General features: G+C 40.4%; 1 protein-coding gene across 2 annotated transcripts in view; it reads left to right on the top strand.

Annotated features, from left to right (window-relative positions):
• FNDC3B (fibronectin type III domain containing 3B) overlaps window positions 1–25468 on the top strand; it is a 210000-nt gene that overhangs the window by 160693 nt on the left and 23839 nt on the right. For both annotated transcript variants that reach the window (XM_049803975.1, XM_049803976.1), the window contains 8 exons: window positions 317–388; window positions 913–1031; window positions 1874–1979; window positions 2599–2771; window positions 4923–5036; window positions 7183–7332; window positions 11161–11441; window positions 19352–19564. In XM_049803975.1, the coding sequence (XP_049659932.1) occupies window positions 317–388; window positions 913–1031; window positions 1874–1979; window positions 2599–2771; window positions 4923–5036; window positions 7183–7332; window positions 11161–11441; window positions 19352–19564 (1228 nt within the window). The remainder of the gene's footprint in view (window positions 1–316; window positions 389–912; window positions 1032–1873; window positions 1980–2598; window positions 2772–4922; window positions 5037–7182; window positions 7333–11160; window positions 11442–19351; window positions 19565–25468) is intronic.

Below are 25468 nucleotides of genomic sequence, written 5' to 3'. Positions count from 1 at the left end.
TTTTCACCTTTCATTTCATGTCCCGTTGCAGCATCATTCCGGCTGCTTCCTCTATCGATGGGGCAAGCCTCCACGCTGCATCTCTTTCCGTGCTTTTTCCATACATTTTGTTTGTAACATCATTATCCGGCTGCCTTGTTCTGACTCATGCTGAAAACCAACATCTGCTACCCGCTTCTGCTGTAAATTCCTTGGTGTAGTTAGTGGGGGGGAGTTTGTGGAGGAGAAGGAGCAGAATCAGAAACAAGTTCTTTAACCTTTTTGTTACATTTCACTCCTAATCTTGATTTACTAACAACTTGCTTTATTTTTTCAGATCCTCCACAGGATAATGGTGGTTCAGAAATCCTGAAGTATCTATTAGAGATTTCTCAAGGAAGTCCGGAAGGTAAATGTGAAACAAGTTTTCTCCATTTCAATCCATTGTGGCTACTATAAAGAAGTACTGACCCTTTGGGCTGCTGTTGTTATTATCATTAATGCACTAATGCTGCAGATAAGATTGAAACCAAGTTACATACTTGCAGCCTTAAAACTTGCAGTGTTCCTGGGAGAGTTTGGGCTGGGTTTCGGGGAGTTTTTGCTGTGATTTTTTTTTTTTTTTTTTTAAGTATGCTCTTTTTCTCTAAGACTAGTGGAATTTTAGGTTATAGGGCTGAACCTACTGTTTGATTTGATATTTTTAATACACTTTAGAAATACTTATTTGAAAGTATATATATATATTTGTATATGTGTCTATGTATATGTATGTCTTTAAGTGGGAATAATATTCATAGTAATACTCACACTAATGACTTTCCTGAAATATATCACTTGTGGAAGATCACATTAAGGATTTTCTTTCCTCCTAGACACAAGTGAAATTCTTGCATTATACTTCTCTAAACTTGGATATATCTCATTTTTTAGCAAATCAATGGGAAGTGGCATATAGTGGATCGGCTACAGAATATACCTGTACTCACTTGAAACCAGGCACTTTGTATAAACTCCGGGCATGCTGTATCAGCACTGGCGGACACAGTCAGGTAAGTATTATTTAACGATAAGGACTATTGGTTTTATATTTTTCAAAGATTTATCTGCTATTCTTGGTAAAAGATTTCTGCTTTAAGAAGGTGGTGAATATTTTTTCTGTAGCACAGTAAAGCTGCACTGATCGCAGTTAATCTTCTGTTGCAAGTGGCTGAATTTTAGACTTATGTGTAACTGATGGCATTTTTTTCAGGCAAATTGCAATTTAGTGATGTTTGGTTTCCTCAAAACCAGTCTTGTAGGTTTTGTTTATACTTAGGCTAGAAAAGACCGTCATGTTTATCTGATCTGGCCACTTGTTGAGAAAGGCCACAGATTCTCATGTACATGAGCCTGTACTGACCAAAGCAGGTGACTGGAGATGCAGTAGGGGTAGTTTGTTTTAACAGTTAATTACCTTCCATGTGGCTGAACTCGTCTTTAGATTTTTGGGTTCCATTATCCAGCCACTGATTCCTGTCATTCCCTTCTTTGATTTAAAATCATTTCAGTAGCTACGCTTTTATTCCTCCTGCTTTGATTTTTTTTTTTTCTTTATGATTGAGTACTTTAGGCCTTGATATTATTTTAAAACCAAGGAAAATTAAAATAAAGAACCTCACAACTATGATTAGCCATCGTAGTTTCCTGTGCTACCATTTTGAGTATGCTAATGAAATAACTCTATTAATTGCATTTTTAAGTAACATGCTTGATAGCATCTCCTATCCTTTATTGTTTATATAAATTTCTATTAAGTGATTGTTGCAGAAAACAATTTCTTGTGCCACTTTCTAATCACTTTGTAGGCGGTATTCATACCAGAGAGCTAACTTCAGCTCCTCTTCTTTTCCAGTGTTCTGAAAGTTTACCTGTCCGTACGCTAAGTGTTGCACCAGGTCACTGCCGGCCACCAAGAGTTTTGGGGAAGCCGAAGCACAAAGAAGTACAGCTACAATGGGGTAAGCCGTTGGAGCATCTCACTTCTGAATAGCTTTGATCTTGATGGTTGGTTGCTGAACTCGCCTTAGCTTTTATTTCTGTTGCTAGACTTTTGTGAGAGGTTGAAGTGTGCTCTGTTCAGCGGCAACTACAGAGCGAAGTCCGGTGAATTCTGTGCAAGTCAGAAGCGCAGCTTCTCCTCGGCCGCTGCGGCTCTGTATTGCAAAACCACTGTGTGATTCAAGATCTTTTTTATTCCTTTGCAATATTGTCTTAGCAGAAGCATTTTGCTACTTCTAATATAGGACTTCTCCCAGAAACTTGAGTTAGAACATATCGAGGATTTTGGGTGGCATTTAAACCCTGATCCCCAGTATGACGCACACAATCCATTGGACACCTTAATTTTGCAAAGGACTTGGGCCATGGACATGACACTAAACTGTCAAAAAAATGCACATTTTTCAGAATACATGGTACATGCCAGTATCCAGCAGATGTTTTTCTTTGCTATGCATATATATGTCTATACACACACACGTGTATATACATATGTATTTCTGTGGTATGTGAAGTAAAAAATTAATCTTCCTGGCATATGTCCATATGTTACTAATGTATTCTGTGATTTCTTTCTAGATGTTCCTCCGTCAGAAAGCGGCTGTCCTGTCTCAGAGTACAGCGTAGAAATGACAGAACCCGAAGAAGTTGTGTCTGAAGTGTATCATGGACCTGATCTGGAGTGCACCGTCAGCAACCTCCTTCCTGGAGCAACGTATCGGTTCAGAGTGAGAGCTCTGAACGATGGCGGGGTACGTGCAGCGTGCTGGAGCGTGCTTTGACCTTTTCTCTCTGGAGGTGGTACTGTGCCCGAGATGGGCGATTCTGGAAAGTGATTGTGTTAGTGCTGGTGACCAGAAAGTTGAAGGGGAGATGGGCAAAAGAAAATAAAGTGGGAAGTGCTGAAAGGAGCTTTTGAGGAAGAGCTGCAGGTTTGGATCTGGTACTCTTTTAAAAGGAGATTTCAGGTACTAATAGGATTTGACTGGCCAAAATCAGCTGCACCAAAATCTGCAAAATCCCTGCTAAAAGTCCTGTCTGCTTACAAGGAGGGATCTGTTTATTCCCTTTCCACTGCATTCCTTCTTTTTGTTTTAAATCTTAACTGTGTAAAAACAATTACTGACATTTCACTCAGGTATTGATATATTTTGAGGAAAGCTTGCATTCTTAATGATTTTTTTGTTTTCATTTGAAAAAAATACATGCTTTATAGATCTGGTGATTTTTCTTTTTGTTGTTGTTGTTACATGATTTCCTTGGAAGTGCCTTCCCAAATACATCAGAAATTCTATCTGATGTCCACGGAGATGTGTTGAAAGATCTTGCTGATTCAGTGAGGTTTGGGTTGGTTCTGCTTGCCTTTGTGAGAGCATCTTTCCAAGGGTTTTTATAAAGGCAGTCCTAGCAACAGTATGTGCCTATTGATGTGTTTGTTCCCAGGAAATCTTGATAACAAACATAACACAAAGGTTTAAAGTTATTCACTTACAGGGAGAAGTTCTGTTAAAACTTCACTTGGGTATTAGAAAAATATGCAAGACTGTTAAACTGTTTTGTTTTTAAAATATCCACTATTTTTGTGAAAAATGAATTACATACACATGGAGAGATTGGATTTGCTTGCTGGAATGAAAGCCACTGCCTACCTAGTAGCTTGCCTTCCCTGCCCCCCCCTCCCCCCCCCTTATTTTTCCTCTTTTTTTTTGTTGTTTGTTTCTCTCTCCCCACACACACACACACACACACACACAAATAGTGTTTAAAGTTGCAAAGGTCCACTCTTTGTTAAATGAGGGGGCTGCGTTTGGTTGGGGTTTTTTTACCAGATGCGAACACCTTTCTTCCTCCCATTCGGTAAAGAAAACAGCAGAAGTCAATAAAACGGGATTTTGTGCATTCTTTGTAATTCAAACAAAGTGATCAGTGTTAGCCTTTCTCAATAGCACTGATACTGACACATCTGTTGAGGTTTTCTGGGGTTCATAATTTCAGTGTTGTTCAGCCTTTGTAGTGGCTCATTTTCTTCATGCTTGCTAGTATTGCATTCCAACATAAGTAAATATCAGTGTTTTTCCTCTAATTGCTTCCAGCGAAGTTCCTTTGTTCTGGAGAACGATTTCTAATTAGCTTGGGGAGGTACTGAACAAACTTTATTATCCCACTCAAGAGGCCTTGGGAAGGCTATTTCCACGGTTCTCTCTCTCCTGTCCTCGCACTGCTGGCTGAAGCCGGTTTTCCAGACTTTTGAAAATTGTCTTTTCTCTTGCTATAATATGCATTTAAATTATTCTCCTACGAAGGGCTCAAAAGTTGTCTGAGCTGTTGGCTCAGCTGCCTGTGGAGCTGAGCCATACACGGCGTGTGTGCAGCGTGCCCCTGCACGCTGAACCCACACTGGGGCTCCAGCACACGCTGTCCTTTTATAATTAACGTGTGGCAGACATTTTATATAAACGAAGCTGGATTTGGACTCCAGTATGTGCTTTACTGTTGTTATGCTCCTCCTTATGTCCGCGAGAAGGCAGTTATGCCAAGACATGCGAACGCATTACTTTAAGGTAAGGTAGAGGGACACAAACTATTCCTCAGTTACTCCGTTGCTGAGTGCACGTTCTCACTCTTGGGTAAATTGGAGGTGGCTTACGCTTTCACGGGCACTCACCGCCGCACAGGAGGATGTACATGCTGTCTGCTTGTACCTGAGCTCACCTCATATTTTAACTTTGCAATAATTTACATGGTATGAACTCTGGTATTTGGTGCCGAGTGGAAGCCCAGTCCAAGTTTGAGGAAGTTCATAGCATTGAAAAAGTTTGTGTGCTGTTCTTGGAAAGCCTTTGAGGAATGCGAGATGCGTGTACATTTATATATTAACATACAGACACCTTGTTCCCCTCTAGTACGGGCCGTATTCGGAGGCTACAGAAGTCACCACAGCAGCAGGACCACCTGGCCAGTGCACAGCACCTTCCCTCTCCTTTCTGTCTGACACACGTGTACTTGTAAGCTGGGAGGTAAGTCAGGTGCCCTGATTGTTTACTTCCCAACTTGTTTATCCAAACTAATATGGTCACCGCAAAACTTGAAAGCTAGCTTGAGAGCTGTTGACTCGTTTGGAACTTTGTGCAAGAAAACCATATGCAGAAATTCTTCTGTTGCAGAAAATCACTTCTCTACTTCTCTCTTTAAAGAATTGCATAAAGTTGACTGTGAGTCATCTGGACTAGGATTCAGACACAAGACCTCCTACGCTGGCGTCAGATGATAGAGCACTGCTCGGGTAGAAGTGCTCTCTGCAGGCTTTTAGCATGTCAGCGTGTCCTGGGGTGGAATTATGAAAGCAAATATTTGATTTTGGCTGAAGCTGGAGTCTCTGATATGAAATTAACTCTGTATAAATGCTTATGATGTAGTGTTTTTTCCTCAAAAAATGTTTGTCTCTTCCCCAAATATTTACTTTTCTTTTAGTGTGTGTGCATTCCTTCTCCGTTCTCCGGGATCTTAGACATTGGACTCTTAAAATAAGTCTTAGCTGAAATGCTGAGGGGTTGATGGGTGTCATTAAAAAGATCTACATATGTTATGTGATTAAGGCAGAAAGGAAAGGATGTTGTCATAAATAATGTTGTGATATGGAGCAATGGGGCTGTAGTTCTGCCACAGACTTTCTTTGAAAACCTAGCAGCCGTTCCAACCCTGCATCCTTTGTGGCCCTCCACAAAAGGATGCCGCTGTTGAGAAAGAAGTTATTAATGTTCGTGAGATGCTCGACTAAATTGATTGTGCTAACAGCATATCTAGATACGAATGTCATCTGAGTTCGGTTTTATAACGGAACAGGTGCATTTGGTGCAGTTTGGGGGTATTTGTTAATATTTCTTGCAACAGTTTGTGACACTAAGCTAGAAGTTGCACGAAACTTTTAAATGTTACCTTTTAAATGAGTATATGGCATTTGCTCTCCCCAGCCATGAGCGAATGCAGCAGTGTTTCTGGTAGGCTCCATATTTATATGCAGGATATATTTGTTTATTCTAGCTAAAAATGCAGCTAGGGAAGGAGTAATGTGGTTTGCAATGGTTATGTTTCCTTAAAGAGTCTATCATTTTTTTGGCTGATATGAATATGAAGGAAAACCAGAGCAGGACTGTGGAGTTTTTTTTGTCTGGCTAAAGAGCACGCCGTGGTGCCTACTATGCCTTTTTTACACATTGTTTTGAAACGCTGGCTTAGCAATTCTGAACGCTCCTACTCAAGCAGCTGGAAGCTCGGAGGCAGAGCTAGAGAAACCCACGTGCGTGCGCAGGATGGTCATTGCGGCGTGCAGCAACGCGCTGGATCCTTTTGCTGGAAATTACACCTCGCGTGCCCTAATCACAAAGTCTTTGCCATATCCTAGACCGCACCTCCGCACGGAGAGCCGTGATTCCCCGCGCTGCTCCGGTCCACGCAGTACAGCTCTAGGTAGTTCTGGTAAAAACCCCAAATGTTTTGTTTGGGGAACCATGCCGTTAGGCCTGCACTAGCTCATCTCCAGCAAATTCAGGTATTTACTCCATGGTCCCCTAGGCTTCAGGATGACGAAGGGATTGCTGAGGACACAGGGATCCTACAGGAGTCTTTTTGTGGATATTAACGTACCCAGGTCCGCACTCCTGTGTCCCATACTGGAACCATTAGCTTGATGGGTGACTTTCACTGAAAACCTCAGACAAGCTCTTCGCTTGTTCAGGTTATTCTTTTCTCAGTAACATGAGTAACTACTTCAGGCTTGAAGGCTGGCTCTTCCAGAGCTGCGTTTTGATCACTCGACTAGCCTGCACCAGATTGATGCTTTTTTGTGTTCTCCACGGTTGTGCTGCTGCCAAGCCAGTGGAGAGATGATTTATTCCTGAGTGTCCTGATGAAAAGCAAAGCAGCTGCATACTCAAAGTAGCTTTCTCATTTCTCTGAATTTCTGTCAGATAATTTTTGTGTAGAATTGGCCTGTTTCAGTAACCTATTAGGGAACACTAATTCAGCGCATTTGCAGCAGTAATGGTGTATTAATTAAAAAATAATGTGGGGTTTTTTTCCACGTACTTTATTCCTTACCAAGTGAAATGCGGAGACCTGAAGTGCTCATTTCTGAATTGAACCACATAAATATTTGTGTTGCAGAGTCCTGAATGTTCTGGTGCTGACATCTCTGAATACAGATTAGAGTGGGGAGAAGATGAGGAATCTCTACAACTTGCCTATAGCGGCACAGATACCTGCTTTGAAATAAGTGAATTGTCAGCGGCAGCGCATTACTGCTGCAGGCTACAGGTATGGAAGTTAAGAGGTTTTGCATGCATTGCAATCTGAGATGTAAACAGAGTTTCCTTCCACTGTGTTTTCATTTTTATCACTAGCCACTATGAAGTTATGTGTCCTCTAAGTCAGAAGGAATGTATGTTTATTTAAATAATGCAGACTGTTGCTATATAACGGAATGATTTAGATTCTGCACAATTCAGAGTGATAAACAAGGGAGTTGGTATAACTTTTAGCTCTTGAAAATTGCTCTCGTGTATAGTGTGGTTTATTTTTGGTGAATAATGCTTTTAACAGCCACCTTGCCCTCGGATATTAAAACAAAATGATAATGTTTTAGACAATTTCCAAAAAAATTATTTTTGTTTTCCTTGGTAATGAGATGTAAATAACATTTACCTCCCAACTGGATGTTGAAGATTCCCCTAGCTTAAATAATAAACTCCAACATCTGCTTCATTTATCAAGTAAAGAAAACCAGCCGAGTGGATTCCTATATATATAGGAGGTCGTAGTTGCCAGGAAGTGAGTCCTCATCTTTACCATTTTGTCTCTTAGATTTGTAAGATGGGATCTCAAGTGAGTCTCTGTATGATTTCTTTTTCTCTGATCTCTTTTTCTCCTGTTATTTTCAGCAAAAAATAACAGTTAAAATATATTTTTTACACATATATATATATATATGAAAATAAAAATACAGCACTTCTCCTTTATGTCTGCTGAAAAGTAAATGGAAAGTAAAGTAAGTGGGAGTGAAGTAAAAATATTTTTGCCCAAGATACTCTTCCACAAGATTTATTTGTATGTGAAGACAGAATACCACCAGTAATCCAACCAAAAGTTCACGTACCCACCCAGCTGGCAACGTGTGGACCACCCAGGGTCATTTCTTTGATCAAGGACAACATGCTTCTGTTGAGTGTTTCCTTCTTATATTTTATTTTTTTTTTAAACAGGACATTGAATTTTTATTTTTTTTTTTTAACGAAGTAGCTTTCGAGCAGCTGGCCAGCAGCCAAGGAGCTAGGGCCCCACACCTCTAAGTACACTCCACTGTATTTTCTGACTGGGTCATAGCTGGCCGTCTACCTTGCACTGGCACTGTTGGGGAAGGCGAATTGAAAGAGCGTATGAGTGGCTTGGAAGTGTGAGCCAGAAAGTGCCGCCTCTTGTTTGCGCAAGAGGGAAAGCATTCAGCATCCGCTGGGCAGGGAGGAGACCGTGAGACCACTTCTGCGGTGAGCGGCGGGGAGTTCAAGGGGGTTTTAATCTTAAAAATGGAAACAGCCAGCTGTATAGCATCTTTGATTTTTGAGTGGGCGTTCATTTTAAACTCCCTGCCACAAAAATGTTGCACAAATCTACCCAGTTTTTAACACAGCCGATGTAATTTAATCCACAGGCAGAAGTTAAGTGAAATGCAGGACAGCACTAAGACATTTCATTGAAGTCCATCAGTGACCCGTGCATTACTTTCTAGAGGGCTTCATCCTCTAGATCTGATCTGTGTATTATATGGAGACGAATTTCTCATAACACTGGAACATTTAAACAATTACCAAAAAAAAGAGCAAAGTATGTGTAGCAGGTAAAGAAGGAAAGTTAAATAGTTTCAGAAATTCTAGTCTTTCTTTTAAAATAAAAAGGAGAGAATAATATCAGATTTTCTTACCTGTTAGCAGCTTTAACAGAAAAATCTTTCTTTTGCTTTTTAAAAATAAAGATTCCCCAAACCACATTTACTCTGCCTTCTAATAAACACACAGTATTGTTATCTCAATCTACAGTAACTCAATAAAAAGAGAGAACTGAGAAATCAGGCATATATAACTGCAGGGCAGACAATTTGTCTGTACTGTTGCTCAACTTTTTTCCTGTAATGAATATTCCTGAAAACAATTGTGGCTTCTGCAAAGGGGAATATTGTGTCATTTGCAGGGGGTGGGGGGAGATATCTAGGAAGCAAAGTAGAATGAAATTCCCATCAGTTAGGATGATGAGATTGTCCAATAAAGCAGTTAAAAGCATCACTGAAAATAAATTGCTTGGAGCAAGATACAGATTGCTAAACACTGGTTTAGAGGCAAGACAAATAATATCATTGGCAGACCAGGAAACAAGGCTCACTTCTAACAGCTCTGGGAGCGCTTCACTAAATAGAAGATGTCCCTGGAGCAGGGTTTGTTTTGAAGGGTTTTTTAAAGGCTGACAAATCTTAACTTTATTATCTCTTTCTTCAATTGAACAAAACGCCTCCTGGAAAAACAGAACACGGCTTTGTGTTTGTATTCTGCATAGCAGAAATAAGTTATTCACTACAGTGAAGCACAGATAAGAAATCAAACAATTGTTTGACACGTCCCTTCCTTGCCATCATAGTTCTACTGGCAACATTGTAAACGCAAGTTTTCTAATTAATTGTAATCTGGTGGGAGACTCCGGGCTCGTTTTTCCAAATGCAAAGGAAACGTGGATGGTGGACGATGCTGGGTAATGTCAAGGCTGCTTTTGAAGGTCTTTGCCTTCTGGACCACCTGTAGCTCAGCCTGTGCCATAATGTGCTATCAGAAGCTCTCCACGTACGTTGTGGGCTAGCGGCACGCTGGGCTGTATCAGGAGGAGCCCAGCTAGCAGACGGAGGGAAGGTGGTGTTGCCCGTTAACGTGCCGTTCGTGAGAACCTGGAATACTGCGTCCAGTTTTGCTCCAGGCAGAGGTTGAAATAGAGGCGTCCAGATGAGATATAAAGAAAAAAGTTATCGCTGTGCGGGCAATTAAGGATTGTAACAGTAGTCCAGAGGGGCTGTGCAATCTCCATCCTTGGAATTTTTCAAGGCCCGACTGGACAAAAGCCTGAGCAACCTGGTCTGTATTCAGCTTTGACCCCCACTTGGAGTAGCAGTTAGGACTAGTTGTGTCCCAAGGTTCCTTCCAGTCTCCATGGTTCCGTGATCGTGTGCACAGGAGCTTATAATAATCCTGAGGAGTTAACATTAGTCAATTCCTCGGCCATTCCAGTGCAGCATATACAGCATTTGCCACTAACTGAGCATCAACTGATAAAAAACCAGCTCGGTACAATTGTGCAGTGTTGACCTTGCAAAGACAAGAGCCTCTGCAATTAATGAGAAGCGGGCCAGATTTTGAAACTTGGTTTCCACTGGGATCCTGGATCTACGAGTCAAGATGAGAAGCTCTCCTCTCTTGAGCTATGTGCTTTGGTGGTGGTTTGCTAGTGATTTGTGACTTCTGGGGAAATCTGAGTCATAGACTTGACGCCATGCTGAGTTCCTATATTCTTTATCGGAAACTTTTTCGCATGACATTAGCTATCCATTCTCTGAGTTAGGAACCAGTGTAGCTCTCAGCAAGCCAAATGCCCCTTATGTCTAGGGGTACTCTGCTTGCATAAAACATCTGATGTTATACTCTGCAGCGTACTAAGGATTTTATACAGGGCGGCTCAACAATTTGGGGTGGCCAATTTGCTGAACAACGTGATGTCACCTGTCACTGACAGCATGACTGTGACATTTTCCCTTACTAAACAAAGTTTGCTGCTGATAAAAAGGTTACTGTTAAGTTTGATTAAATAGCTGTTAGGGAAAAGAGAAATATTCTCCAGTTTTTCTGATACCCCTGAGTAACAAAAGGAAGATGTTAATTGTTCTAGTATAGGTAGAGGGTATGAGTCGTGCTTTAGAGAATAAGCCAGTGGTGCATCCTCTTTGAAGAATGCATGCAGCTCTTCCAGGCTGCACAGTTCATTCTTATCAACTTGATAGACATGTGAAAGACAACACTGATGCTGTAAATTTTTTTTTTTTTTTTCCACACACAGGCTATTAACCAGGCAGGAGCTGGACCTTACAGTGACCTGGTAACCTGCAGAATCCCCGCGTCTGTGCCTGATGCAGTCTCTACCCTCTCTGTGCTGGAGGATGAGCACGTGGATGCCCATCACCTCTCCCCCTCTGTGTGCCTTGTACTGAACTGGGAAGAGCCATGCAATAACGGAGCTGAGATTACGTCATACAACATTGACTTGGGTGACATCAGCATTCCAGTAGGAAATGTGACAACTTACGTTATCGATGATTTGCTTCCAGAAACCTCATACCGGTGAGTACAATTTTTTTGACGTGATACAGAGCAGTCAGGATGAGATCACACAGCTTAATTTTATATAGGAAATGTTTGTGGCATGTAGAGTGAGTAAAAACAAAACAAACAAACAAACAAAAACAACAAAAAAACCCAAAACCAAAAACAACAAAAAAAACCCCAAAAACAAAAACCAAAAAAAAAACCAACAACCTGACAACCCAAACAACCAACCTAGGGAGCATAGAAATCTGCAATAGTTCCTTTATGGAATGAATTGCGGTAGTTCATGTTCAAATAATGCTTTCTCCCCCCCTTTTTCCTCTTTCTCCTCTCCTTGCATTATCTCTGACCTCCCCTTCTTTTTAAGTTGCTCCGCTAAGTTAAGGTTACGCTGGTAGATAAATAAATTTAAAAAATGGGAAATAACTAAGATTAGAATGCGACATCTCATGTTTTTTCAGATGCTTAGCAGTACTGTGCCAGGGGTTTATATTATTGGTCCCTGTGAGGAAATAGAGATTTGCATGCAATGAGCTTTTATTTGTAGAGCTACTGCTATTTTTTGTTTCTAGCACATGGAGATTAATTAAAACATAATCTGAATTTAAAAACAATTTCTTTATATTGCTTCAGAGTCTAAATATTTAAGTGACGTTGCCAAAATTTTATTATTATTATTTTAATGTTTTTTTTCCCCTAATTGCTAATTATGAAAAAAAAACCAAAAAACAAACAAACCAGTTCCATGCAGGCAATGAACAGCAATACAACAGAAGATGTGACAAAAGAAATTCTAAGTACTGTTCTAATGAAAACAGAAATCTGATTACACTGTTGTAAAGTTAGACATGGTGGAGACCTTCTGCAGTATTTTTCTTTTTTTTTTTTTTTTTGTATTCAAGGTCACAATCCTACAGGTCTTGCAGAGTTTAAATGAAAAGTTCATTTCTCAAATTCCATCATGTAACCAAACGAGAACTTCTTGTAGCAAGTATACAAATATGTGTACTAGAAGTTATTTAAAGCGAGGAACATATATTGCTTGCAGTGTCTTAGTACAGTGGTTCCTGATCTTTGCCTGGAATATCTACATTTTAAAACCATGTAATATAAAAAAAAAATGTAGATTCATTAAAAATATATATATATATATATATATTCCTGTGGCAATGTGAAAAAAGAAGGCAAAATAGGAATTTGGTGACTCGGAACCCCCTCCGTTCCAGATCACTCGCATAAATCCAGAAAATGTGCCTACATTATTGCTGTCTCCAGTTCTTCGGTGGCTTGTAACACTGTGATCCTTTGTGGCAAAGGTAGTGATGAAATATAAGCGCTTTTTTTGTCTTCTGCTGTGTTTATTTAAGATCCTAGTTTTGTGGTCAATTTAAGCTAGTATTGCTGTCAAAGGAGGCCTCTTCCTCCCTCCTTTTGTGCCAGAAAAGTGCTATCGCACCATTCCGGACTGGGAAAACGGGTCTTGTTGAAAACTAATCATATTTTTTACCTTGTAAACAGGTAGAGAGAAAGGAAGGCCAGCACATCTTCTAGCAGGCATGCTGGCTTAAGCTGGTTTAAGGTATTTGTGAAAATACTGCACACGAGTAAAGCTGCACAAGGGTTTGAGCCAGTTGAGGTTGCTGTTGTCACGCTTCTGACCTCCCTCCGTCTCCGTCTTCTCCTGCCTTTCTCGCCCTCTGCCTTGAGTGGGCACTGGTGCTTATCTGATCTTACCCGAAGCCAGACCAGGGAACCCAACTGATTGAAGGCTAGTCAAAAACCTAATAAAACTCATAAGAAGTTGAAGAGTTTGTCTATTGACTGGCTACCCAGCTGTGGAACTGCACCATCGTTGGGCGGTCTAGTACTCCCTGGTTTCTCCTCATATGTTCAGTCAAGAGTCAAAAGCTAAAGCAAAATGAGAGCTTTGAGCAACACAGTCAAGACAGCCAGAATGGACCATCTGAATTCTTCACTGAAGTCTTCCTCCTTCAGTCTCTTTTTTAGCTGATTCTTGGTTGTCTACAGCTTCTTTTAGGGAAATGTCCTTGTCTTCAAATCCTGGAAATGGAGATATAGAATGAAAGGATGGGCGGGACATTACGCTTCTTTATAATCATGCTGCAGTCTCGTCCATGAAGTTCTTACTCCTGCTGCCATGAAAAGTGTCATTACACTGAGATCATACTGGAATATTTTTTTATTTTTCTAATTTTTTTTTTTTTTGCGTTCTTATTTGGCTATTTTGTAAAAAGCACCATGTTAAATCACATATTTTTAGTCAGGAAGTCTGCTTGTCTCTGATCCAAATGAAAGGCTGAAGAACAAGCATTAAGTTCAACTGTTTTAAATATTGTTGTAAGACTAAGTTCCTACAAAAAAAAAAAAAATTATCGTGAAGAGCACAAACCAGTGCACGACTAATCAGAAGTAATAATATATGAAAGCTCTTTTCTTTAATAAAACAGGAGAAAGAAAACCCTAAATCTTGCATCTCATGCCTGTCATGGAAGACAAATTACTGCAGTTGAGTTGCAAAAGCACCTTACGTATAGTTTGAAGTATTTTTCTGCTGATAAAAATAGACAGGTCAAAGTGGTTTTGCTATCAATCGTTAACTCTTTCACTGATATTTCTTCTTCAAGCCTATCTTGACACCTGTCTTCATCAGGGAACATCTGTGCCCTGATAAATGCATCCTTAAGAAACATGTTTCTCAAGCTGTATGCTAGAAGGTGCTGGCGGTTTTGCCCTCCCTGTTTTAATCAGAAGAGTGTTTCAGGACACCACTGATCTCAGTCTCTAAATTTGTTCACCAGTGGGTTTTCTTTTCATGTCAACTTTGTTTACCTTAACTAGCTCTTCTCTCTCTCAAGTGTTTATTCTGTACTGTGTTTAAAAGCAGTGAACGTGTTTTCTTCCAGGCCTTGTTTTTCCTAGACTAAACATCCCAAATACTACTGGGTTTGAGACCCTGAACTCTCTTGCCAAAGTTTCAGCAGAATTTGAAGTAAATCAGCAAAGCACTTATATGTTTTAGTTGCATTGGAATTTCACCGTCAATGTTTTTGTTTGTGGGAACCCGAAATTGAAAGCAAATCTTGGTTATTAGGAATCCACCAAGTCCAAAATGGGAAAGGAACGTTGTTTTGCCATAGCAGTGTGATTCTAACAGCATCTCTACGTGCGTCCACCCCGTTGGACTTGTTAGCTTAGGTCTGCAATTGCTCTGCTGCTTCCAGCTCCTGTGTGGGAATGGCCATACACGAGCAACTCCAGTATACACCCAGCAAACTCCAGGCTCTTTGCGGAGGTGGCCTTGAAGCTGAAAAGTTTGATGGGGTCTGTATCTTAGTAGCAAAGCCAGCCAGCATGCCACAAGGAGGATTTGCATCCCAAAAGACATTGGAGGCAGGAGGAACTGGGGCACGCCTCTGCCATGCTGCTCATGGCCAGCGTAGGGCTGGTTTCAAGAGGACTTCTCCAGTGTCGGACACAGACCAGCACTCCTGTTCCAAAAAGCAGGTGCCTCGCAAAAGCACTATGCAGCCATTGCTGGTGAGCAGCTGCAGAAATATATCTGAGAGTTCTGCAGTCTTTCTGTTTTATGGACATAGCCGTGAAGCTCTGGGAGCTCTGATTATAGGGTAATAATACTTGGACTGGTTTTCTGTGAACTGATGTAACTAGAAGTGAGTTAATAAATATTCCGCAATAAAGGAGTATTTAACAGTAATAGAAATTCCAATTTTCTGTTACACTCTGTTCCCAAGCTTCGCTCAACGCTTTCCATAGTTAATTGTGCTGTGCTGTTGAGATACTTCACTGCAAAACAGCTTCTGTTTTTTAAGAATGCTTATTTTCTTCTGAAACACATAGTAGCCTTATTAAATTTTAATAGCAACCCTTAATGGTTTAGGAATAAAGATTCTAGACATTTTAAACTTCTAAACTATATTAAGGAAAAGATCTTCCAAGATGAAGAGAGAAGAATGAACATGGATGCTTAAGACAGCAGTGCTTAAGTGGGTTATAAAGCAAAATCTATGCTTGAGAGTATAAAACTAAGTCTTGTTCCAGCCTCAGAAGAACGCGGTCCGAGTGCGGATCTGTGGGGCTGGCTTGTTGTGGGGGCTGCGTGTGATGGCTGTCCCTTACGTTTAGGCTGCTGCTGATGGCGGAGCGTGCTGCTTCTCCTCCCTTTTGAAGTCCGTGGCATTTTAACTCCCACAGGTTTCCACAGGCGCGTGTATTGCAACGGGTGGCATTCCACTTATGGGAACTAGTGAATCAAACTCTTCTCATGTCAGACCCTAAGATAAATTCAAAAGTGATTTTTCAGTTTGTTGGAATACTATACAAAGGATTTTGTGACCAATCTGAAAATAGCATCCTGTTTAGTGTGTTTATTTTCCTGGGTCAAGAATATTACAAGATGGAGTGGTCTGTTGAAGATCTTTTAATGGTTTCTAAATATGCCTAGTCTGATATATTTTTTTCTGAATGTTTAAAAGATGCAGTGGGAAAATGTGAGAATGAATACAAATATTACTGGTCCAGGCTCTGCAGAATTAGGTACTATCTCTAAATGTAGTCTTTACATTTTCAAAAAACTTACTTTCAAATTGTGATAGTCAGATTTTAAAACCACCTTTCCAAGACGGTATTTGGGGTGTTTTAACTTAGAAAACATTAGTGAATAAGTTGAAAGGAATTCAGGAAGTGGTTTTATTGCAAATATTTCTACATGTCTATATACTACTCTTACACAAAAATAGAGTGTTGATTTTTCCCAGTATCAGTTCTGTAAACAGTAGTTGGTTTCCACTTAATTGTGGAAGTTACCTTATCTGCTATGGCTGTGCCACCCAGCCGCTGGAGGAGCTCCGGGTGTCACAAAGCGGGACAGGGACATGAGAAAACACCTGAGCTGGAGCAAAGATGCTGCAGAACAAGGTGTTCTCCCTCCTCCTCCTCCTCCGGACGGTCCTCCTTTCTCCGCTTTCTTCTTCCCTTCTTCCTTCTCCCCTTCCCTGTGGACATTTCCAAGGCCTAACATCCATTGAGGAGACACTCAGTGTTGGTTCGGTGGGAGGCGAGAGCTGCGTCTAGGTTACGCTGCTGTGTGCACAGAAAGCCAAAACTAGTTGTTTGTGCTTGTCTGACAAAGCTCAGGACCTGGGAATGATGGTGGTAATTTACAAAGAGTTTTATGGTGCTGTAACCAGCAGAAACAGGGTAGCCACATCCAGCCATGTTAGAGTCAAATAAATCAATTCTTGCTTTCCCAGTATCATCGTTCATCTGGCAAGATGTCTGTGTCTATTTTAAGGCTTAAGAGTTTCCATCAGTCTTACTGTGCTCCGAAGTCGGAAGGGGGGAGCAAGAACACCGTGCAGCAGATGAAAGCAACAACGAATGAGGGAAGGGACACATTTTTACCTTGTGCGAATAATTACCCAGCAAAGGGAAGACAAGTAAATGCAGATGTATGTTCATGCACCTATCTAAAAAGCACACCTATCAGCTTCTGCTTAAGAAATGCGATGTGGTACTTGAGAGAGATTCGTTTCAACCGCTGCTGGTTTTCTAGTGTGGTAGCTGCCATTTGGAAATGAGTTAAAGTTACGATGCTTGAGGACAGGCGGGGCTTTGTTAACGGGACTTTGAATAATACAAAATAAAACCAAAAAAAAGGCTATGTACTCTCGAGCGTGTTGCTGTAAGCAATCTACAAAAAAGTAGTAGCATTTTGTAATGTAGCTGTTACTGTTTATGTGCATGTGCTAATGGCTAACTTGCCAGAATCCAGTGAAAATTCAGGCAGTTTTCAGTGTTTTTTTTTTTACTAGAAAGACCATTAAATATTAATGTAATGACTCCTCAATCTGAAGCAAACCAATAACATAATATGAAGTAAGATCAATGCCTGTATTAATTACGCTTCTTAAGATACTACAGAATCCTTTTGTTCTTTTTGTCAAATGCTTGTATGCAGCAGTTGAAGAGGAGGCTCCCGCTAGATCTTTCTCCATACCATCCACCCTTTGGGGGGAAGAGGATGAAATCACCGTTGTATGGTGTTGTAAGGTGGTCAAGATGCATTTCCTGAAACTAAAAGGAAGGTTAAAAGGAAAATGCAGCTCCACACCAAGCAATACTTTACCCTTGTTAATGGCTAGGTCAACAAGCAAAGGTTTTAACCACACATTAAATGCAGTACATCCTTACAGTGTACAATTACTTCAGCTGCCTAATGAGTAGATAAGGCTCTATTATTTTGCAATATGTTTATTAATCATTTAACCTTTTTTCTTGAAATTGCAGAAAATGTGGTTTGGTGGGTTTGGTTTGTTGGTTTTTTTCTTAAGGAGAAATATTGTTCTCTGGAGTGTTTTTCCCTATCCCTTTAACTCTACCTAATCTTTTTCTAATGGTAGAGCTGAAAACTTGATGTTCAAAGCAAAGTAATTTTTCATATGTTGTTTATATGAACTTCTATCACTTTGTGTACTTAAATCAAAATAAGTAGCTATGCCAGCCAAAGACAGTTCTATTTATCTTCTGCTTTCTCTGAAGCAGGCAGTCGTAGGGATATACCAGGTTCTGCTCTTCTCCCTTCTCCCCCTACCACCTTTCCTAGGGACTTCTGGCTTCTTGGTGGCTGATAGTTTTGAGAAGAAGCAACATTTCTTGTAGAGATTCTTTTCCCATGAGAAAATACTACGCTGCTGTGCATAGGATTTCCAAAGTAAATGGCATCTGTCCAGCTATCTAAACTAGGCTGAACTGTCTAAAAAACCTAATTAGTTTGCCCATACTGTTTTCTCTTCTTCTCAGTTTGATTTAACAAACTCTTGAAACCTTTCAGGCTCGTCTGTACCAATATTTCTATTTTACACAGTCCTCAAAGCTCTTTCAAAATTCGTATTTCACATTTCTGTTATGATTATGTTGCTGATGTTACCATAGTAAAAGATTACTACTCTTCACTCGTTCCTGTAAGCAGTTCCTCCTTGTGCAAATTATTAAGCTAAGGTGCAGACAGGTAAGAGAAAGTGACAAAACAGAAGCCAGGAGTCATTATCTTAAGAAATAGAATTCAGGAGACTAGCTCAGACTTAAGAGTATTTCCAAATTAAAACTTCTATGACTAGGTAGGTGGTCTGCTTTTCTCTTCTTCTAAATGTCCTTAATCTGATTCAAACAGCTCAAGAGCTTTTGTGCATCTTGTGAGAGTGACTTGAGTCCAACTTTTATTTCATCTAATAGGTAGTTCACTGACGGTTAATATTCCACAGTTTGTGTAAGACATGTGGAAGGTTTGCGGATTTAACCTTCTCGGTTGGCTCTTCCCAGTAGAGTTTCATGTACTTAAAGTGTGCTTTGTGAGATGCTGCACATGCTGAAATAATACTGCTCTTTGGAGATACTTACCAACATGGGGATGGGTTTCATGGCAGTGACGCCAATGCTTTCACTTAATGATTTCACCTAAATTAGTCCATGACCTTTGTTAAACAACCGCAACACGCTTCTGCATTTTATTTTGTTCGTAGTTACACGTTTCATGTTTTCCAGGTTGCACTTGTATCTGTGCTGCTGTCCCTTGTTTATGTGGTTAAAGGGACTGCCGTCAGGTTCTGAGATTGCTTACCCAAATCTTCCCTCCCCCAGCCTTACTGCATTTCTTGGTATCTTCACTGCAGCTCTTACAATATAAATAGGTTTATAATACTTGTTGTGTTCACAGAGCCTTTCATTTTGCCAAAGCAAAGCACTGGTAGCTGGGAGCGGGCACTGTGTTAGTGACAGAGAAGTGAGGTCCAGAAGGCTCTGTTGTCTCTTGAGATTATTTTTTTTTAACACCAAGAGCCTTGTGAAAGCATTTTATTTAACATTTACCTTTTTGCTGTTCTTTTTAGGATCAGGATCCAGGCTGTCAATGAAATTGGAGCTGGACCATTTAGCCACTTTATTAAAGCAAAAACCAGGCCATTACCACCCTTACCTCCTCGATTAGAGTGTGCTGCAGCAGGTCCTCAGAGCCTGAAGCTGAAATGGGGAGACAGCAGTTCCAAGCTTCACACTACCGATGACATGGTCTACATCTTGCAGTTAGAAGACAGAAATAAAAGGTAAGAGAGATGAATTTTTTCTTTGGATTAATAAAAATGAATTCTGGTTCGTCATAATGCAGTTGTGAATCGCAGTAAGAAAATGTTGGTTTCCTCATTATTTCATACCTACAAATATACACAAAATATTGTTTTAATAGGGATTCTGTGCCTGTAGTCTAGCCGAGCAAATTACATAACAAAACTGTTGTCCTGGTTTCAGCTGGGACAGAGTTAATTTTCTTCCTAGTAGCTGGTATAGTGTTATGTTTTGGGTTCAGTATGAGAAGAATGTTGATAACACACTGATGTTTTCTGCTGTTGCTGAGGAGTTTTTAGACTAAGTCAAGGATTTTTCAGCTTCTCATGCCCAGCCAGCAGGAAGGCTGCAGGGCACAAGAATTTGGGAGGGGACACAGCCAGGGCAGCTGACCCAGACTGGCCAAATGGGTATTCCATACCGTGTGACATCATGCCCAGTATATGAACTGGGGGGAGCTGGCCCTCGGGAACTAACTGGGCATCAGTCAGCGAGCGGTGAGCAACTGCATTGTGCATCACTTCTTTCGTATATTCCAATCCTTTTATTATTATTTTATTATTGTTATCATTATCGTTATTTGTTTCTTCCTTTCTGTCCTATTAAACTGTTCTTATCTTGACCTGTGAGTTTTACTTTTTTTCCTCTGATTCTCTCCCCATCTCACTGGGTGTGGGGGGAGTGAGCGAGCGGCTGTGTGGTGCTTAGTTACCGGCTGGGGTTAAACCATGACAGCTGTTAAAGTTATTATATAGAACAACTGAAATCAGTGCTATACTGTTGAAATTTTAGCAGAACACTGGCACCTCTGCCAGTCAAAGTTAATACCAATTTTCGTGGTCATAGTGCTTTACTCTTTGGAATATACAAAACAAAGATATTGCATCCAATGTGCTGTGTATATTAATAAAATAAATGGTTACAAAAGCAGAGGTCTAGGAAAGGCAAAACCAAGCAGAACAAGGTTTTTTGGGCAACATGATGTTCCGGATTTTACAGCTGTAATATTTTGGAGCGTTAGAAAATATGAACTTGGCATCAGCTTGGTAGCTACACAGTAATTATGAAATAAGGATGCGGAAGAGCTCATCCACCATGTTTCAGTTATCTAAAATTTTCTTCAAAGCCATGAGAGCTTTTGGTGTGCAAGAAACACAAAACTGAAAACAGTCAGTGCTCGGCAAAAAGTATTTTCCCATGCAAACTTTGTATGGGAAGATTGGATAATGTAGCTCCAAAGTTGTAATGAGATATATTCAGTAAAAAAAGGGAAGGGAAGGAAAGAAAGACAATATGTGAGTATTGCCTAAGAGGCTGAGCTCTTCAATGAATAAATATCATAGATGGCTCATAATTTACTAAGAAGCACACTCAACTGGTTTAATTAGGTAAAAATAACTGATGTATCAAGTAGATAATCCTTAGAGACCTTCAGCACAGATCATAATTTGGTGTAAATTAGCATGATTCCTTTAATTTAAATAGAGCTGTGCTGAGTTTATGCCAGCTGAGGGTCTGGCCCAAAAGCTCTAATTGTAAGTAATAAAACCACCATGAATAATGCCTAAATACCACCCGGTATCTCAACTGTACTGATGCAGGGAGGGTACATGCTCCCTTGTACTAATACTGAGAGGTGTCCAATGAATATAAATGCCCATTTGAAAGTCTGACTGATAAAAACAGTTTCTTCAGAGTGCAACGATGCTTGGCAGGAGCCCATCACCTGCAGCAGCATGTGATCGAGCCAGCTCTAAAGAAACATCCAGCAGGCTTCTTTTTGCTTTCACGTAGCACTGCAGGTAGGATGGTGAAGAACTATAAATTGTTTCAAACCTGTTTTTATGTTGGAGAAAATAGTAAGTTTCCTTGTAAGAATAAAATACGTTATGTTACCTGGCAGCACAGAAGGAAAGCTTTTTCCCCTTTGCTTTTGCAGAAGGCTTTAGCAGAATGCTGTGCTTTTGCACAAACTTTTCCCACGGCAAATGGTCTCTTAACAGCTGTTAATTAGGAGGAATTTGAACTTGTTTCTCTGCTAGGCCTTCTTAGCTTGAAATTTGGCTTATAGTCTCCATGAGCTCCCGAAGATGCAGAGGATCTACTCATCTACGCTGCGCTGTCTCCTCCTGCTTGAACGGAGTCCTTGCATGAAATGGCTTCCGTCGGTGGTTGGGCTTGTAGCATTAGTACAGATAATACCAAAAATGAGCCACGGCCCTGAGCCCTCCGGCTGACGAAGTGCATGCCAGCATGGGCACCGCAGAGGAACAGAATGGGTGCACTGTTGTCTGTGCCCGGTGCTGTGTTTGAGAACAGTTGGAGCTGGCAGGTCGTGGCAGTAAGATTTATTTATTTGTTCCCTATCTGACAGTCCCTTTTTGCTCCCCATTGTGTGCATCGATCACAATGAGAGATGTTACTGAAAGGATACAGCGGCGGAGTTTTGTACGTTCAGGAGAGCTATCATTCCTAACGCACAGAGAATGACAGCCCACCCATGAACTGGTAGAAACAGCGGTTAGTTACAGAGGTAGGAGTCCTGTGTTCGGTCATTCCCATAAAATAAACCCCATCGTGAGAGAGGGGTTACTCACTCGTGTACGATTGTGAAAAATATTGGAATACGGTTCTTTGAGCGTCGCTGGCCTCTTTAGTTGCACAGTGCTTTAACAGGCAGGTAAATTGTGCAAATCTAATGGAATAATTAAATAGAGTATTTGAGTTGGAGGGGACCTACAGTGATCATCTGGTCCAACTGCTTGACCAATTCAGGGCTGACCAAAAGCTAAAACATGTTATTAAGGGTGTTGCCCATATGCCTCTTAAGCACTGACAAGCTTGAGGCATCGACCACCTCACTAGGTGACACCAAAAAAATGGCACCAAATAAATGATCTAGAAAGATGTTTTGGAGTCATTTATGGTTTGAAAAGGTTGTAGGAAGGTTCCACGGTGTCCCCGCTGTTGAGAGAAGAGATAGCACCTGATGCAGGGGAAGAGGCTGTGGTGTAAACATGGGTAACTCAAAATTGACCTCTGTCATATCTAGTCTTTCAGGAGATAATTGTTACTGTATTCCCTGAGACATCTGAAATGACTTTTAACAGCTTTATATTGAAATCCTTCAACTCAGTATTACAATTTTCCCCTCTTCAGTGAATCTGAGCGTGCAGTTTGCTTACTGTAACATTGCTTTCTGATGAGGTTTAAAATAGGAGTTAGCTTTAAAATGCTGTTGAAGAAGTTTCACAAACAGAAATACAAAGATGAGCAAATTCTTTTAAAAAAGGAGAATTGTCATTAAGTCAAATTCTGACCCTGATAGCTTTAATGGCCTTCTTGTAAAGATTGAGCTCTGGTTTTATGCAGTGATAGTTAGCCAGTGCTCCTGAATGCGTCCTAGTCATTAAGAATTGTTTTTAACTTTTCCATGCTGTAATGAGGTATAAGAGGCCTGTTGTTGGAGACTAAATGTTTCATTGATTGCAAGACCTGTGAAACAAAATACTTGGAAATCTCCTGACACTGATTAATGTAGGGTCTTGAGAAGGTGTGCACATCAGAAATGTACCTGCTTTAGCTCTTATTTGCTCTTCAGTGTGTGACATTTGGGAAGATCAAATTAGCATCTCTTGTCCTTTCAATTATGTGTAGCATTAAGTGGAAATGAAGAAAAATCTGTTTCTAGAAAGCACAGTACATGGGAAAGTTTGTTGAGGGTAGCTGACCTTTATGTAGAGAGGATTATAAAATTTCTTTCTTTTTTCAATAAACTATCAGTTGTGACTTCATATCCTAACTCTAGTGATTTCAAGAAAATCATGTTAATCCAAGTTGCACTGTTTTCCAGAATACTGTGGATTTTTTCCTCTCCAAGTGAAACAAATGAACCTAATTATAGTAATGCTTTTGATTTTTTTTTTTTCCTCCTATACTGGTAATTAGTCTTTAGTTGTTCCTACAACTAATTATACCTCTTAGTGTCTTAAAATGCTTAGAATATCCAGTCTGAAAGAGAGAATTAGCAAGTATGTTATTTGTGGGTCATTTATCAGTTGCTTGTGTTTCTTAGATGAACGTATGTTGCAGTTGAGATGAGTTCCCTGATTTTTCTATGTATACAGAATCCAAATTAAAATATGTATAATTATATTTTAAGGGAGAATCATTGGTAAGGTTGGCTAAGAAGCAACCTAAAGGTATTATTTAAAAATACCATTGACAATTCTTAGTAAGCCTGCTTTTGTAAGTGAATTGTAAGAGATGGTGTTTACTGGCATTCTAAACTGTAATTGCTTTTGTTACGGTTATTTACTGAATAAATGAGTTATGACCCCGTATCACTGGGTAAACAGTAGTAGTATTTCCTTTTCATATCTTGTGAAAGATCATTTATGTGAGTATTGAAGTGTTTTAAAATACTTTGCTAAACTGTGCATGTATGCCATTTAAGGAGATATTATTCTTCAATAGAAATGAAAAATTGATCACGAAATAGAACTTGCCTAACGACGATAAATACTAATTGGGCACAGTCATTGTGCACACACTGTTTTTCTGGTTAGGACATGAACGTCCCAAAGGCCGTAGCCATACACCAGCGTAGTCCTGGAAATTTCTAGCAACTCCAAGGAAGGAGTAACATTTGTAACCAACTTACATCACCAACTTGACGTGAATATTTATTTCAGGAGGCATCACCCCTCGCGTTCCTCGTCCCAGGAGTGCCTGTTATCACGGTGCAGGCAGCAGAGGACATCGAGCTGTAAGCTTGGTAGGCTCTCAGTTGCCTTTCAGTGGCTCGGGTTGTCTTTCCTCGCTCCTGTTCGGTAGGTTGGGAACAGCCTTTAGAGCCTGGCTATGAACAGGGCACGCGTGCAAGTTTTTCCCAGTATCCGAGGGAGATGTGTCGTCTCATCTGTTTCAGTACCTGCTGACCCAGATGTTAGTGATGCTCCTGGTAGTACCGTCTATTTCAATTGTGTGCTAAGCTATTTCACTCTTTATAGAAAGCCTATAAGAAGGAGAGGAAAGTATATTATAAAAATCTACGCCAATATTTTCCCAAGGTGAGACAAACCAAAACACACTTTTCGGGAGGTGGTTTCCAAGGAAAATGAAAACGTGCTTTGAACAGTAAACAGTAAAGCCAGCGCAGAGATAGGCGGATGGGCTCATTTTTTCTGCGGAAAGGTTCAGTTTTATGAAGCTCCTAGCTGTTCCAGTGATTCTCCCACTCCTCTGTTGTCTTCACCTGGTGGTGCTGGAAACCTTTTCTCCCCACACACGCTGAAGTTGTATATAGCAGAAGAAATGATTTTCCCTTTTTTCTAGCACAGTTTTCTGTGACCTAGTTACTCCTCGAAGAAGTATAACAAACATCAGAGAATGCACAAACGAAATGGAGACCGTCTGTCGCAGTGTCCAGGGCGGTTTCCCTGGCCGTAGAAGTGGAATATTGTATCTGATGGTTTGGTCTAAGCAGCAGTCTTTGCAGAACGGTTAGTGCCAAGTATGCCTCTGTGTTAGGAAGTGGTCATATGTATGAACCTCGACACATATGTTTGCTCTGCATTAACTTGAAGGAAGGTGGAAGGGAAACACAGGGAGATAAATTGCTAAACATGCTGCCTTTCCTGATGACTAGCATAATCATTATATCTGGTTACTGCGAGTTTCAAGCAGCCTAATTAAAAAATTGTTTACGCTCATGATTTGATCAAGACGATTTACACCCATTTTAGCAGCAATTACTGATATGTTTCAGGCCTAGTGGCTTGTGAAATTCTATTAAAATATAAAATCAGATACATTAACATATCCTTGCAAAAACCTGCAGGAAAAATAATTTTCATATTGGGTAAAACAATGATGAAAGGAAA

The sequence above is a fragment of the Accipiter gentilis genome, chromosome 6 (assembly GCF_929443795.1).
Source record: "Accipiter gentilis chromosome 6, bAccGen1.1, whole genome shotgun sequence".
NCBI lineage: Eukaryota > Metazoa > Chordata > Aves > Accipitriformes > Accipitridae > Astur > Astur gentilis.
The sequence above is the reverse complement of the archived record's forward strand: the minus strand, read 5'-3'. Positions and strand labels throughout refer to the sequence as shown.